This window comes from Antrostomus carolinensis, unplaced genomic scaffold (assembly GCF_000700745.2).
Source record: "Antrostomus carolinensis isolate BGI_N321 unplaced genomic scaffold, ASM70074v2 scaffold6496, whole genome shotgun sequence".
NCBI lineage: Eukaryota > Metazoa > Chordata > Aves > Caprimulgiformes > Caprimulgidae > Antrostomus > Antrostomus carolinensis.
The window spans coordinates 1-17,206 of NW_010319678.1; the positions used below are offsets into that span (position 1 = coordinate 1).

The 17,206-nt window shown below is 35.8% G+C and overlaps 1 protein-coding gene across 1 annotated transcript in view; it reads right to left on the bottom strand.

Moving 5' to 3' along the window:
* Positions 1 to 1,090: 1,090 nt before the first annotated feature.
* Positions 1,091 to 17,206, bottom strand: part of USH2A (usherin) — a gene marked incomplete at both ends in the record, with an annotated part of 53,998 nt that continues 37,882 nt past the window's right edge. Inside the window, 4 exons of the mRNA XM_010169326.1 lie at positions 1,091 to 1,585; positions 4,892 to 5,050; positions 9,152 to 9,315; positions 14,446 to 14,629. Coding sequence (XP_010167628.1) covers positions 1,091 to 1,585; positions 4,892 to 5,050; positions 9,152 to 9,315; positions 14,446 to 14,629 — 1,002 coding nt within the window. The remainder of the gene's footprint in view (positions 1,586 to 4,891; positions 5,051 to 9,151; positions 9,316 to 14,445; positions 14,630 to 17,206) is intronic.

Sequence of the window (17,206 nt, forward strand, 5' to 3'; positions counted from 1 at the left end):
CTACATTATATAGACATATATATATATATATGCAGACATATAATGTATATATTTGGGACTGTACTCATGCACAGAACTGGAGAGGTTGTTCCAGAGAAAACAATTCTCCCAAGAAAAGGAAATCTTACTAGACTTCAAAAGAAATATAAGAGCATTGCTTAAATCTGCCTGTGTTGGCAATTAGATGCATGTAACAGCTATGAATTAAAATATGAAGAGTGTACACTACAGGTTGAGGGACAAGTACTAACACCAAGTATCATGAACTGCCTCCTCTAAATACATACAGGCATTCTTCTGCAGGCATTCTGCCTATCTAATCTGGTAAAAGCTAGCAAATAAGACGTTGGAAGAGAACACTGAGCTCCCCATACACAGAAGATGCCCATTTTGTGAACAAATCAAAACATTTGTTTTCACATGCACAAATATTTGTGCGTGTAAGTGCAAGTTCACAAAGCTCCATTGCACATATATTAAAAGATAAAGTGTATACCAGTAAAACCTGTGGCATCACAAAAGTATCCTACAACAGCTGCGTTCTCAGTTTCAAAAACCTAAAATATTATTATGCAAGTTAGACCAGTAACTCTTGGCAATCACCTAATCCCTAACAAAGTTATACTGGTAATGGAATTAGTTACTACACATGACGGATGATTTTAAAAACAGTCTTCTCTGTTAATTTTTAGATTATTTTTTTTTCACCCCATAACTGTTATCTGCTTATTTCTTCTTTGTAAGGCAGTATCACCACATCTGTCTGAATTAGACTATCTGGCAAATTAGGAAAAAATTAATTTTACTGTAAATGCTTAATTATAAATGTGATTTTTTTCTGCAGCAGATGCCACTAAGGGCTAAATCCTGGACCAAGCACATTCAGCTGGAGTTCTGGACTCCGAAAGAACAAAATGCAGACTCAGTGGCAGACAGTGGCAAACACATTTAGAGCCAGACAGGCAAATTAAGACAATACCTTCATTCTCAGTTTATGTCACATGGATAAGCATATTCTAAGCAGATTTGAGAAAATGTTGCTTTTTCTTCTCAAAATCTTTGACTTACAAAAGTAAATACAATGTCCTACCATTTGGTTTCTCAGGCGGTGACCATTCTGCAGCCAGTTCTGTAGAGCTGATTGTTTCTATCATTGGTGGGTGTAGCCCTTCTGGAGGAGCTTGTGCAGTAACTACTGTTACTGGCTGGCTCTTTAAGCAGCCTCCGCTAGTACAAGCTTGCACAGAAAAAACATACTTTGTAAATGGAATGAGATTCAAAAAAATTGCTGAAGTTTTTAAGCCTTCATACTGACCACAAGGCTGAAGATCAATCAAGCTAGTACATGTCAAAATGTATTTCTCTACGGGCCCAGAGTCATTGGAGAGGCTTGTCCAGTAAAGTAAAACAGAGTGGTGACTAACAGGAAATACGGGATTTAAATCCAAGTTTCCTGTAGGCGTCCCAGATTTTGTTCTGTATGTCACTGAGGCACTTCTTGTAAACCCATGAACATTGCTGGCTTGGACGTAATATGAATAGAAGGTATATGGAGATAACATGGTATCAGTGAAGGTCTGAACACCTAAAACGAATGGGTGAGGAAAAAATTGTATCAGTCAAACACATTAAGAATAAATTTAATTGATATACTTAAAGTCTTCCCAGCCCTAATCCAAGATGTAAAATATTTACAACCATTTTGCATGCCTATCTTGAGATTAGGAATATTGTAATTTCTCATCTTTTTTTTTCTTTTTTTTTCTTTTTTTTAACATAGAAAAGCCCTCTCCCCTTTTCCCTTTATCTTCCACTGCACATTGGCATCACTTGAGAAATAATTTAATAATTCTTTGCACTGAATTTCTCCTAGTTCCTGCTTTAAACATGAACAAGATTCATACAATTATCTTCTTATACCTCCTTTGCTTGGAAAGAATTATTTCAAATGTAAATCAGCATCGACATTAGTGTATCTGATTTAGGAAAAAAGAAAAAACATTCTGTAAATTTTCAGACCTTTGTTTCTGATTAATTTCATAGCATAAGACCAAAGATTTCACCTTTCTGTGTTTTCATTTCCTCGCTTATAAAATGGTGCTTAATAGTTCATTTGTAAAGCATTTGATCTTGGATGAAAAGTGAAACAGAAGTGTAAATAATTATTAAAAAGGTATATCCAAAGCCTACATTTACCTTCCTCACCCCCTACTTTCCAAATGGAGAAGGCACAGCTATTTCTAAGTCCTCTGTGTACATCTGCACTGGCAAGCCAGCTCTGAGTACAATTTAAAGCAGAGGACCACAAAATTGTTAGTATTGCTAGATATTCAACCCTTGACACTGTAGAACAAAAGCAGCAGTGTCAGCCCAGTACTTGCTTACAGCACTTCAACTACCTATAGTGATTACAAAGAGTGCAGCAATAAGGAGACCAGGTAATCTCATCTTCACAACTTTTGAACCCTGGTACTTCAAGCAAGGTTGGAGAATGGCTCTGCCAGCAGCCACAATGGTTATTGTGACGTCCTTGTGCATTAGTATTGAGCAGAGCAGTGATGCAGCAGATTTCAGTCTTGCTGATGAGATTCAGCTGTTTGTTTTTCAGCTTTCGCGTTAGCATGCCATTCACGACTGCGGGTGCAAGTACTCGAGTGTACTCTAGAATTGTTGAGCTCTTTCTGAGCTGCATGGACACACCTGCCCCAGTTTAAGTGCTTCTGGGTTCAAGAGTGGGTACCAAAGCCTGACAAGTGTTAGACAGGACTCTTGGACAGGCTGGCAAGAATCCTCAGAGCAGGAGCATTGCAACTAGTTGCTGTGAAAGACAAAGGCAAGTAAGCGCTTGCCATGTGCCCAGTTTCCAATTTTGTCTCCAGAGATAAGAATGGACACAGAGAGCATGTGAGTTAGCATGCTAGAAACGTGGGAAAGCTGCACTATATGGGAGGATAGGATCCCCATCCTATGGGCCTTCAACTCAAAAGGGTCACAGAAAAGGAAAAAAACACACAAGAAAAAATAAATAAGAAAATAAGAAAAAAACCTAGCAAGACTGCTATCAGCAGCAGCAAGTACCACAAATCTTTGTGAGATAAACAAAACAGGAGTAATCCCTGAACTAGACTATAGGACCTCCCCCCCTCAGAACCCAACCCTGCTCTAGAACCATATACTCATCTGAAACCCAATCTAGAACTAGCAAGAGCTAGAACATTATCTAGAAGCAAGATGTGTTCTGGAACATTGGCTAGTACATGATCCAGAACCATCAAATGAGCTAGAGCCTTCTCTGGAACCAAGAAGTGGACCAACAAGACATCCTGAGCCATTATCTTGCTCCAGAACCAGTGAGTTGGAACATGATCTAGATTCGACACCTGATCTAGACCCAACAAGAGAGCTAGAACATTATCTAGACCCAACAAGTGAGCCAGAACACAGTCTAGAACTTCCTCCCTATCAAACTGCCAACTCCAGAATGCATCCCACTCTTGAAACAACTGCAACACCAGCAGATGATTTCACATCATTAATTAGTGGGTTTGCCAGCAAATGTCTAAAATGGGTTTTGAAACCAAATCTATATTTTTATAAAATAATGTCTTGTTAAATAGAAACATGCTAATGTCTCATTATACAGCTAAATGCATTCAGAATTTTTCACTCCCTACAAAGTATGTGGGTATAGCCATGAAATATCCTCAACAATGCACTCAGGCTGAAGTACATCACAGAGCACAAATTTCTGACAATAAAGTATAAAAGCTTTTCTTTTGAAATTAATTCATATTTTTACTAAAGTTAGGCTTTTAAACCAAATTCACTGAAATATTTTCTATTAGGTCTCTAAACTTTTTTGTCTCTATCCTCTCAATCACTTAATCTCATGCTTACACGGGGTCACATACCTTTCCTCATGGTATGTACTGTGGAGTGTCCAAATTCACAGCATAAGCCACAAATAATCAACTATAACAAAGCAGCATGCACCAGAATATAAAACTGTTAGATGCATTCCGAAGTATCTGCTTTCCAATGAATAATAGCCCCCCCCAACTTTTTTTTCTCCTCCAGAGTACATGCCAATTATTAGAAAGACTGAATTTCTGCAAAATATTCATGCTGCATTGGTATGAAAATGCAATAAACTAAAGAAGCTGCTAGCACAGAAATCAAACCTTAGTGGCATTAAACCACACCTGTCTTCTTAAAAACAGCATTTGTGTGCTGTATATACATAAAACCAGTATCCAAATCCATCTCCTTTTCTTTGATAAGAGGATCAATAGTAGCACAAAATGGCCTTTCCAGCTAGGACAGAGTGTTGAATCCTTGAGGACTGCCTTCTGAGGCTCCCTTTGCAAGCCTCAACACGAGAGAAGTGGTCCCGCTAAAGGCAAATCAGGAGCTACACTGGTAGCTTAACAGAAGGTGCTAAAAGTTAGAGACTATAAAAAGCTTTCCTAATCTGTTAACAGTTTAAAACCAGGAGGATGAAAAAAGCAAGTTTAAGCACATTGTGGTCTCTTCCATTCACCCTAATTCTTTCTCTGGGACTTAGCCTCTCTTATATTTTGGAGCCTGCGTATATTTGCAGGGAATGATTTTGGTGAGGAGTCAATTAAAGTTTTTTCATCTTAAGAAGTAAAAAATAATCAACCATTTTGGGTGACTCGGTTTGCCAGATTTTAGACTCGAGTATTCATTTCTTTCAAATAAAATTAATAGCACAGAACAGTAACTCACTAAATGAAAACAGAATAACGTATTACAGCAAATTATAATGACAGAAACAAGAAATAATTAAGAAAAATCGCACATATATATAGATGAGTACACACCCACAGAAACATAAAATCTTTGATGTCATCTTCCTATAAATACGTACTATAAGGGTAGTCATCTTCAGTTGTATAAATTTCAGCCTCATCCCTATATAGCTGGTAAGTAAGCCTGTTAGAATTTGGAGAGTCAGGGGAACTCCATGAAAGACTGATAACAGAGGAATTGAGAACTTCTCCTGTTGGGGGAGGTTGTTGGAATGGAGCTAAAACATACACAAAAACAGAAGATGTAAAAATGAAGATAATCAATAATGACACAAATTTAAATAAAAATGCAAAGAAACCAATAAGTTTTCTTCAAAGAAAAAACATTAAGTAAACACACAGTTACTCAGGCAAGACACTAATAGACTAAACCGATTCATCCAAATGCTCTCCAAAGCTTTTTATCCAAGTTCATCAACCAAATTTATACATTTAAACAAATGACAAAAACTTAATCCCCCTTTCCCTCCCAAATTAAAGTAAGTACATCACAGTTTTCCAAACACTTTTGTTTGTTTGTTTGTTTGGTTTTTTTTAATGTACTTCAAGACCTCTGTAAAATAGGAACATGTTTATCTGGTCACATTCTATAGTTCAATTATAATTTATTTTTTACAGAGGATTCATTCAATTTTAGCATAAGCCAGGCATAAGTTCCTCTATTAGAAAAGAAATAGAAAGTCCAACTAACTACAAATTTTATTCAAGTGTTACAATAAGCCTACTTAATTAAATGACAAAAAACATAAAGGGGCAAATTTTGAAGGTTATTTAGGCAATTTACTTCCATTTGTTTCCAATGAAATTTAAATCAATGAGAGCGAAGTGTCTAACATTTTAAGAAATCAGCTTTAGATTCTTACTTACCAAAATACTACTCTGCTATCACGTCCACTGACTTTGGAAAATGTGCTACTTAATTGTACTAGTATCAATAAAGAGAAATACAAACCTGAAGTTCACAAGCCAGAAGTCACACATTTTCAGAAAGAGCAAAGTCCCTCCTATGTCTCTTTTGTAATACAACTCTATGATCATGATCCTTTCTAAGATAATGGCTATTGCTCAGAAATTAAACTTCATAAGCATAGATAAACATATACAAACACATGTGCACACAAACATTGGTTTTACAATTGAACTCAACGATATTAAAGGTCTTTTCCAAACTAAATGATTCTATGATTCTATATTTATGTTATTATTCAAATCAGAGCGTGAGTCCATATCATGCTGTGATATCACCAGTCAGCCTGTTACACTAAGGAAAGCACTATTCTCTGACCCTCAGTACACTGGGTATTAGCACAGAACAAGACTGGTATGTTTTGGCAGCTAGCTATAGCTTGACTTAAAGGCAGACTGTGCCATTCCCTACCCTCCTTATCAAGGGAGGGAAAACCAGGAAAGCATGGATCAAGGGGAAATAATTTTGCTCCAGGAATGAGAATAGCCGAGGGCAGTACAGAAATCAGTTTATGGAATAAGCTACTAGGAGCTGGATCCAGAACCCCCCAATAAGCTTTTCTTCCTTACATTAAGCATTATAGGAAAGTATCAACATGAGAAACACGTGGCTCCTCATTATTTTTTTTTCCTCCTTGTGTTTATAAACTATCATAATCTCCATTAGCTGGATATTTGCTTAATATGCATAATTCACTTAAATTTACTTATCAAAATCTGTTCAGCCAAACTGAGACAAGAAGTAAAGAGTAAAGTTGCACACAGAAAGCAACACAAGGACCTCAAGCCACACAAGTGACAGATGTAGAGACTTACACCAAAATCAGTGTGTGACATTACATACGGGATTTTAATACAAATCTAAAATGTGAGTTGAGGCTCTTTATTTAGAGTAAGATAATGAAAAGCCTCCTCCTACTGCAGACTTCCAGCCAAGAAATAGCAGAAAATATTTCTAGAATTCATTAGATTGAACAGAACACATCATCATCTCCCACTGGAAATCATAGGTTGTTTTGCTGCCAATCTAGAGTTTTTGAGCTCAGCTGAATTAGGAAATGAATATATGCTAAAGTGTCTACAGGAGGAGAGTTTGAGGATCAAAGGAAATAAGAGCTTCTAAATCCCTCTGGCAGTTTTGAAAGTTTCTCTCCACGTAACACATGCTTATAAGACCTGAGCAACTATAGAAATTTACTGGCATAACCTTAATTCTCTATTCTCAGTCTCACAGTATTGCGTATTGCTCCCACGTATCTGCTGTTTTGCATTTTAGATGTGTAAGCAAAGTACTGTATTTCAGATTTTTTACAAGCATCTAAGATCTTGCTGGGCAGAAAATTTGAAAATAGGTCTTTTCCTTAAAGAATATTAGCAATGGCAACTTACATTTGCTTTCCTTGGCAAAGGCTTATAACCAGTAATGGTATGTGTCAATAAAACACTGTTCTGCTATGAATGTAATTACAACTATCAAGGTAGGCAAAGTTTTGTATCTGTGCAACAAGTTAAAATATTTTGGTATGAATAACCAAAAGACTGCAATTGCTGTATCATTTATGTCCAGAAGAGGACTCCGCTTGTCATTTAGAATACTGCCTGATGTATTTTTTTCTAACTAAAATCTATTATATTATTTATCTATGTCACATTATTATTAATCAGTTTTATAGCTGAATTGCCATTGACCTTTATCCAATGTATATCCCACAATAAATAAGCAGGTTGGTTTATGTTTGTGAAGCACTCTGAAGATGAACAGCATCATAAAATTGCCATGCATTATTATTATTATATATTCAGTTGAAACATCCTACATTTTTTAAAGAAACAACAAGCCTATCGGCTGTCTGCACAGTGACTAGATACTATGCCTTCTACAGAAGAATACAGGAAAACAAAACAAAACAAAACTATATCTAAGCACTTCCAAACTCAGAGAAAAAAAAAAAAAATCAACTTTGGAAACAAATTAGTCACTTCATTCTATCCCATTTACAGAACTGTGCATTCTGCAATGCATTTTATTTGAAATTTAAGCAGATTTACAATGAAATACAAACTGGAATCAAAGTGAGAGCTGTCTGTCTTTGTAAACAAACTCTTTGTGCATGTACATCTCTGCTTGCAAATCTACAGTGTGGGCATATCACAGTGATAAAAGTCATATAAATACCTATGTCAAATATACAAAGAAATATTTGTTGAAGGAGGATCCAGAAACATATTCCAGAGATCACTTGGGAATGTCTAACCCTGTTGTTGCATTACACATGGCAACCTGAGCTAACTGACGGGAGGACCAGTCTGGCCATTATTAATTATGTCTGCTGACAGAAATGACCAATTAGCATCTGCAGAATACCTCAGAAACTGGTTACATGACTTCCAAGACCGGGCTGCTAACTGTGTACGGCAGTAAGGTGTGTCACAAAACTGTAACACAAATTTTTCCAGAATCAGCTGAGGTCCTACTCATACAGTTTGGCATTGCATGGTATGAAGTCCTCAAAGCCCATTTCTGAATGCCGAACCAAAGACAACTTAAAAATTTAAGTTTCTTAGTACATGTAATATTTTTCCTCTCCTTCTTTACAGTCCCTGCCATCTTAGAGACTGCACTCTGGTGAGCAAATCTGAACATTTAATTTTGACTACTTAGGACACAAAGTCTGAAATTGTGCCATCTCATCATATTCAGGCTTATTGCAAGGGCAGAACTGCAGATGTTTCATTGCGATATATTTCATTACAATTCATGATCTGAACATCAACACAGCATTAGCCCCACCTCACACAGGCCAATTTATGATGCTCTGTTACACCACATCACCTATTTTCCCAAACTGACTGAAAAAAAAAAATCTCATGGAGGAGAAAGGCAAAGCAGATTTTTAATTAATCACCAGGAGCAGGTCTTCAACAGACCTTCTGTTCTTCAGACCTTCTGAAGACAGGTCTCCTGCCTCCTGTCAATGGCAGGAAAGGGAGATAAGCTGCAAGTTTAACAAATACCATTGCATTCATGTGACTAAAAGGTGAACTCTGCCTTGGTCACTACAAAGAACATGGTGGGAAGTGCAAGGGAACTATGGACCGTTACTTCTCCCTGGGTTAGATTGCAAGCATAAGTTGTGTGTATGACATGAAGCATTCTCTCTGAAAAACACTCCTAAGATACTCACAGTGTGAAAATCACCCAAACTTCAGGGACCAGAAATACTGGGGGGGGGGGGGGGGGAAGGGAAGAATCAAACCCAGTTTTAGTACTGCTTACCTAATTTAATACTCACAAAACCAATACAAAAACATTAATTTGAAAGACATGTTTTTAAGACCTAGCATCCACTTACTTTTACTGCAGCCAAATAGGTTGTGGACATCCAAATTACTAGCATCAGGAACACAGTTGTCACATTTCAAGCCAGTTACAAATTGTTTACAAACACACTGTCCAGTAACAAGATGACAAGTCCCACTAACAGCTCCTGCAGGATGACAATTACAGTGCTGACATCTATAAACAAAAACAAATCAAGGAAGTGATCAAAACACATTAACATTCCAGTTAAGCACAGTAGGATTTTGTTTAAAAGACTCCTGGGTAACATAATTAAAAAATCATAAACAGCTCAGTAACCTGAGACATGGTAGAAAATCTATTAGCCTGATAATAAAAGAAACTTGCAAAACAGGTGACCAATATAAAATAAATATTAAACTCTCTACATCAGAATAAATTCTATTTTAGATAAAAACTGCTTAGAATTAAAGAGTTTTATATATATTGATCCATATACAACAAAAAGGATAATAGTGTTTGGTAATAACCACATTATGCACTCAGTCCTTCCACGCTTACTCACACAGCCTTTCTTGCAGAGCTGTAGAGTTCAGTGATACATGTGTAACTGGCTTCATAGGTTTCCACTCAAAATACACAACCTTCCAACTTAGAGGAAACTAGGCTTTTGTTGAAAAAGAAATCAATTAATAATTTCTTGTCCACAAAAGCAACTTGAATTTGAAAAAAAATAACATGCTGCGAATAAAGGAGAATGAATGCAGACAAAAATTGGGAGAAAAAACCCCACAGATTAAACAGTGAAAAGAAACAAATCAGTAGAAATATGTATATTACAAAAGAAAGCACTTTTTCTTTGCAGTCTGATGGACAAAACTGAAAATAAGTAGAAAGAATATTTAATTAAATGTGTAAATCAAATTATTTTTTAAATTAAAAGAACAGAAAATTAAAAGCATCAGTATCACACAATACCACGTTTCAATTCTGTAAATCTCTCCGGCATCAGCAGAGTACTTCCAGGATTAATTTATGCTTTCGATTTCGCATGTGAAAACTCTTGCGATCAACTTGCTTTTCACTTGATATACTATTTCCCTACTGGCATTCATTTATAGCAGGGATACCAATGTCAGATTATACAAATATTCAAAGACTCAGAACATCACAGAAGTTAAGCAAAGCAATATTTTCCTTACTGCAAATATTGTTATGCTACCCATTGCAACACAGACTGCCATTATTAGTCATAACAGAGATAACAATGGCAAATACAACTTTGTGCTTTAAATTCAAATTTCACTATATTGTAATTTCTGAAGACTAAAAGAGCTTTGAAAACATGGACTGGGAGAAATGTGGGACTGCACAGCTAAAACATACTGGGAAATCTACACATCACTTCCCTTGCCTTGAGCTGGAGAAGTCCCACTCTCAGGCATAACCAATATCAGCCTAGAGGGAAATTTAAATTACTCCAGATATCAGGTCCCAAGATGATGGAGCAGCAAAAAGACCTTGGACAAGTCCAAGGGAAACAGTCATGCCATGTCCCCTTTGCTCTGCCAACCCTAAGACAAGAGGTGTTGATTTATATTTGGCTGATCTTTCCTTGGCCAGTTTCACCAGATCTGAAGAAATAGGTGGTGGTGCCTTTATACAAGTTACTTCACCATTTTTCCAGTCATCACCATCACCTTGGTCTATCTCTTTCTATATATTGAAATATTTATATATCTATCTATCTATATGAAGGCAGAAATAAAAGTGAGTTCAGTTATGTGTTAGGTATTGAATTTTTAAGGCAATGGAGAGAGAAGGGGAGGGTAGAAACTGTTTTCACATTAGGACACTAAAATTCAGGTCAATAATCAGTGAAATATACATTAAATGTGACAGATTTTTAAACAAGTTTAAGAAAACTCTTCACATACATTTTCTGCCCATCCCAGAGCTCTCTGTGTTAGAGTTCCTTTACTCCACAGCAGCTCATGCTGTGTGATCTCCTGGGTAATCATTCAACACCCTTAAAAAGGCTGATAAAAGCTAAAGCTGCAAAATAAGCTGCAAATTTGTTTTATGGACTAATATCCTTTTGGGAATAAATAAAATACATTCTCTCTTGGAAACCACTATACTATAGTTTGCTCTCTTTTATAGTCAAGAGAAAAGGGCTTTTTTTTTTTCCAAACTGTATTAAGTCTTTTCATCTGTAGACAGTGCATCTAAATCCTCCTTCAAATAGAGGTTTTGTTTAGACTATTTAAATGTCATGACCAAAAAAATGGTTTAGTTAGATAAAAAAAGAAAACAAAGGCAGAATTATTTGCTCAGCAAGATGGTAGTTTATTATTTCATAATTTCATTACATTATGATATTTAGCACATACAGTTGGGGGGTGGAGGGCGTTAACAAAAGTGTCTTAATAGTAAATAGTAAAATACAAGCTTCTCTTACTGCACCTCTTATGAATAAGGGCCCCGGAGTATTCCAGTTTTCATTATCATTCACACATCAGACAATGAAACTCACATACACGTACAGTCACAATAATAGTTGTCAGTGCCTAGCAGGGTGGGGCTGTTTCTTTCTGCTTGGAATAGCTGCATTTTCTTCTAGGAAGAGTGTAGGCTCCCTACCTTCCCCTATACTGAATTAGGCTCCAGATCCTTCAAACAATACCATACATGTTATCATATTCTGTTCCACAGGATTACACATGGCATTTGTGTAATCACATGCATCGTTTTCTTAAACTGCAGAACACTAGAACTGGCTTTGTTGTTATGCATAGATTATCCTTTCAGTCAGGATTAAGGATTCAGTCAATTAAGGATTTAAAAAAAAATAAGTGATACTTTGAAACTTTTAATCACATAGGAAATATTTTCAGCATTCTTGTTAAATGCTACTTCAAGATACTCCGAGTCAAATATATTTGAGTTTTATTAAAACAGAATTATATATAATCAAGGAAAACAGACTTTTAAAACATGGGAAGAGAAACGTCAGGCCAAGATGAATTGCAATATTGATTTTGTGAGGATAAATGGTTTTTGTAATATTAATATAGAGAAACCTTTATTACATTGACTCTCTAGGTGCAGTTAGAGCCTCTCCCGCAATCTGTTTAAAATCTTCATTTTTCATCCTTATGGGAAAACCTCACTTGCTAAATGGATTTCATAAACAGTAATCTGTCAAGAGATATATATATAGATAAACAATTTGTGATGTTCATTGATCAGTTCATTATAGTAAACAATACAGAGGTAAAGCATTTCAAATGTGTGCCAATGCCCACAACAATTACAGATCTGTTCAGACCACTGAAAACATCCAATATCTTTAGTTCTTTAATTGCTGAGGAAATTTTTCTGCTCTGTAAAATGAAATGCATGAAAAAAATATGGAATTACTCTTTGCTCTCAAAAACATCAGAAAGTAAATCAGCTCACACATACGTTCCTCTGAGAGCAGGAGAATTTTAAAGCCTCACAGTCTGTGTGTGTCACAAGTTTTGCTTCTTTTCTGCTATTGTGCCAAGACCGATATTTCTTTGCCACTACAGATAGTTCGTATCATTTTCATTCTGTAACCAGAGTCCTTAAAAGACACTTGGAACAAGGTTGGTTTAAATGACTTTGCAACTTTACAAAGAAAGAAAAAGCACATTGCTCTTTTTAAGAGGATACTAACAGTTAAAGAAATGGATTAAAATAGATTAACAAATAAAGACCTGGATTATCATTTTCAGTGGATAAATGTTTCTGCCTGAGAAACAGAGGTACATTGCCCAAGTAGATGTCAACCAAAAGGAAGCCAAACATACACAACAAAAGTTAACCATGCTAATGTACTACCGGAGCAGTCTTCAATACTGTCATGAGGATTAAGTACTATTAAGGCACTAAAACCAACTCTGATTCCAATTCCAAAACAGTAAAAAATGGTCCATCTTTACAAGATCTGGATCTAGATAATTCTAGATACTTCCACATTTTGAATTTCAGAAGACAGCTCAAAATGCAAGTAATTGGAGGCTAATATCTAGTTCAGGAGACCTACTGCTTAACAGAGACATAAACCTGCCAAAAACGAGGGTAGGGCAGAATCTATTCCAAGTAATTAAAAAAAAAAAAATCATCAATAATAAGGAAAATATATTAAAAAAAGAACTTTAATATTATACAGATTTTATTCCCTACCATTAGAAATGACAGGAAGTGAAAAGAGGAAGTCCTTATTCTACAGATTACTTTATGGCCATTAGCAGATGCCTCTGTGACCCGCAACAGTAAAAAATAATTTAAAAAAAAATCTCCTAATGAGTGACAGTAACATAAAAGTTAAAGTGAAAAATCTGCAGACTAATGTCAAGTATATGCCAGATGACACTGACAATCACTGCCTAAAAGCTTGTCTACCACACACTAGCTGGGGGAAAGGAGCATGAGGAGGGGAATGTTGTACAGATTTTGCTTCTGCCTGTGGTTTATTTTTAAATGCAAAAATACTAAATATAACAAAACAATTTAATACCATCAGTCTGCATGAAAATATTATAGCATTATAGCTGTGCAATCTTTGTGGACAATATTTAAAAGGAAATTGAGATTGTGGGGATTAAGCAAGAAAGATGATCCTGGAAAAGAAAGAGAGCAATAGCTGGAACAATAATGCATTACCTATAGTTATGTTTTTTCCCTTATGTTTTTCCCCTTATATTCCAGGGAATATATCTATACACTTTCAGTGTACCTAGAGGCCTCAGGCTACATTAGATAAACAATTTATCCTGTGGCAGACAATTAATGCTGAAAAAGAATACACTGTTTCAGAAAAACAGATTTTCAAGAGGAAAGGTGCTGTGAGTATTTCAACTGCTGCTGCTAAATGAAATTTGGAAAGACAGGGATATCTGATTTTTAGATTTATTTATTTTTTTTCCCCATTAAAATATCTTTCAGAAATCTTCAAAAGCATCCACTGGTTAGAAGAATGGCACATTACCTGTATTTTAATAGTCAATGATTAACAGCTCAGAAACCAACAAGTCTTACTGAGGATGAAGAGGAAATGGAGAGAAACAATTACCAAATTGCTATGACATTAGATAGCATTAGCTTTATACAGTTTTCATCTTGTTTCTACTTAAGTAGTCTGTGGCAAAACTATTTCCCTCAACTTCTGGGAGCACAGAGGTTTGTATAATGTACCACACAAAAATCAGAGGGCACACATGAACTCAAAGAAGGATTAATATAAATAGAGCATATCTTTTCATTGTCACTAAACCTTTGAACAAGCTACTACGAGACCTGTAAAAAATAAACACTCACCTCCCTGTGACAGAGTCAAATCCAAAATAAAATTCTTTGCAATGTTCACACGTCTGTCCAGTTACAGAAGCATCTTGGCAAATACACTGTCCAGTTAGTTTATCACAGATCTGATTCACTGAACCAGCTGTGTGGCACAGGCATGGCAGACAGCCAGTGACACTGGATGGAGAAATATAAAAGCCTGGAAAAGAAAAGGATTTTGAGAATAGACAAGATCGTAAAGTGAACACAGTAAGATTATTACTAAATTGTGTGTAACTGGGGATGAAATAACAGAACTAAAGCTTAGGTAACACACATATCAACTCAAATAAAGCAATATAGTCCTCCTGCAAAGCAAAGCTGCAACATCTTCTCACTGGCACTTTGTAAAGCTATTATTCATCGCCCAGTTGCCACCTCTGGCTTTTTATTCTCTCTTCAGAGTTTATTTTAGACAGAGCAAATGCAAAATAGGGGAAGTACATTAAAGTGTCTGTGGGGAAAGTAAAGACCCAATGACATGAGAACTAATACTGAATGCACCACAAGCTGTAGAAACATAAATAATAACATGCAAGATCAGACATTTATCCATTCTAATCTGGGATCTTACTGCTGACAATGGACAGTTGAAAAACTTAAGAAATGCACATGTTTTGTTAAGAAAGTCTCTTAATCTTACTCAAGCAGTAGCTGGTTTAACCCTTGAAACATGAGGATGTTTCTTAGAAAAAAATACATTTGATAAGCATTCCCAGGTCTATGTAAAATCTGTATTTTACTCCTCCTCAACATATAGTTTGTATTCTACACAAATACTTTTACAGAAACTAATAAAGTGATTAAAAAGTTACTTATCTGCTATAAAAAACCTTTCATTCTGAATCCCATCCTTCTGTTCCTTTATTATTTCCAATTATGAACTGAAGCATTAATTTCACCTTCCCCACAGTATATTTGGTATGCTTGTACTACACTATCTTTCATTCTATTGCCCTCACAAGCTATCTTTATCTATGCAAGTCTCTAACACATTACTGATAAATACCGTTAGATAGAGTTTATACAACTCTAATCTGGTCATTGAAGAACTTACCCATTATTCATAGCCTCATCTGAAATTTCAAACAAAAGAGCTTTTAAGCACATTTTTTTAATTATGCTGTACCACTTGCATAATCTATTTCACTAACTATGGATTTCCTCCATTCTTACTAATTACTTTTCTATGTCTGATCAGAAGACACTTCAAGTAACAGAATATTTTCTATTTTCACCTGATTATTAATGGACACTTTACTGAGTTTTTCACACAGATTGCTTGGTTGGGGTTTTTTTGAGCAGTACATATAATTAAAAATGGCACTTGTCAACTGCAAGTACCTATCTTTGAATATCAGTCCTAAGACAGGGCCATTGATAGAAGTTTCTATCTGTCAGCTGGTTACTATTAATTGTAATTGCAAAACTTCAGCAGAAGAATTTCAACCACTACTCAGATATGCAGTATTTGCACAGACTTCTTAGACATTTTCCCTCTCTCTCCAGTTCAGTTTCTTCTTAGTCCTTTTCTCAGTCACTGAAGCTTTTTTGCTGTCCAATAACTTTCTGATGTCCTGCTTTATGATAAAGAGCCCAAAATTGTATTGTAACATGTCATATCACCCAAGGCCTTATTATTTATTTTGTCTTACAAGAGATAGCTTTATATATACACCCCTAGGGTGGTATTCTCTGTCTTCGCAGCAGTGTTGAGCTGTGAGCTCATATCCAAATAGCAGAGGAACTAAACAAATCGAAAACATTAGAATTTTACTGCTCAAATCTTTGTTCAAGTTTAGCCTCTGGTCCTCAGTGAGATAAATCTCAAGTGGACACTGAAGTGATATCAGTCTCCAGTTAACATACATTCACATAATAAAAAACCATGCTGTTGGCACTTTATTCCAGAGAGGCTCCGAACTGAGCCACCTCAGAGAGTGAATAGCTTGAAGTTATTAGTGAGGCAGCATGTATTATCACATACTGCAGTTGTCTGCGCAGTACAGTGCCCATCCTGTGCATAAATAGAGGAGACCATTTCCCAGCAATGTCACTCCTGAGCACAATGAACGACTCTACTCAAAGAACGTAACAGGAAGATGGGAAACAAGTCGAAGCCCAGACTCCTGCAGAAGGTCAAAGCACTTCTTCAGGACCCACTTTATAGTTGCAGTAGCTAATAAGCACTCAGGTTGAAATAAATCTTTGTCCACCCAAAATTTTGCATGAAACTAATGTCTAAGAAAAGACTACAGTGGGTAAATAAGCACATCTCTAGAAAATAAATTCATTTTATGTGAACAGGCTTGATCACTACAGCATATATTGGTTTTTTTTTCATAGCAATGAAATTCATAATTATAAAGAATCTATGCCTTAATGTTAAACATCCTGGCTCTCCTAATGTCGTTCCACCTAAACCATTGTAGAGCAGTGAAGGATTTGGTATGATATTTTTTCATAACAATATTTTAGAAATGCTCTAGAAGTTTAACTGGATACTATCGCTTTTTTTTTTTTTCCCCAGAAGTAGCAAATAAAAAAAAAAATTAGTAAAAGTGAGGGATAAGAAGATGGAAGAAAGTCCTTCCCCCAACTAATCTATAAGTAAATTAACATGACTAAACATAGACAAAAAAGAGAAGAGACACTGGATTACAAATTCATACTGTTTGTAATAACCGTTATTATTAGTATTATTATTTATTTCCACCACCTAGAATTTGGCAGGAAA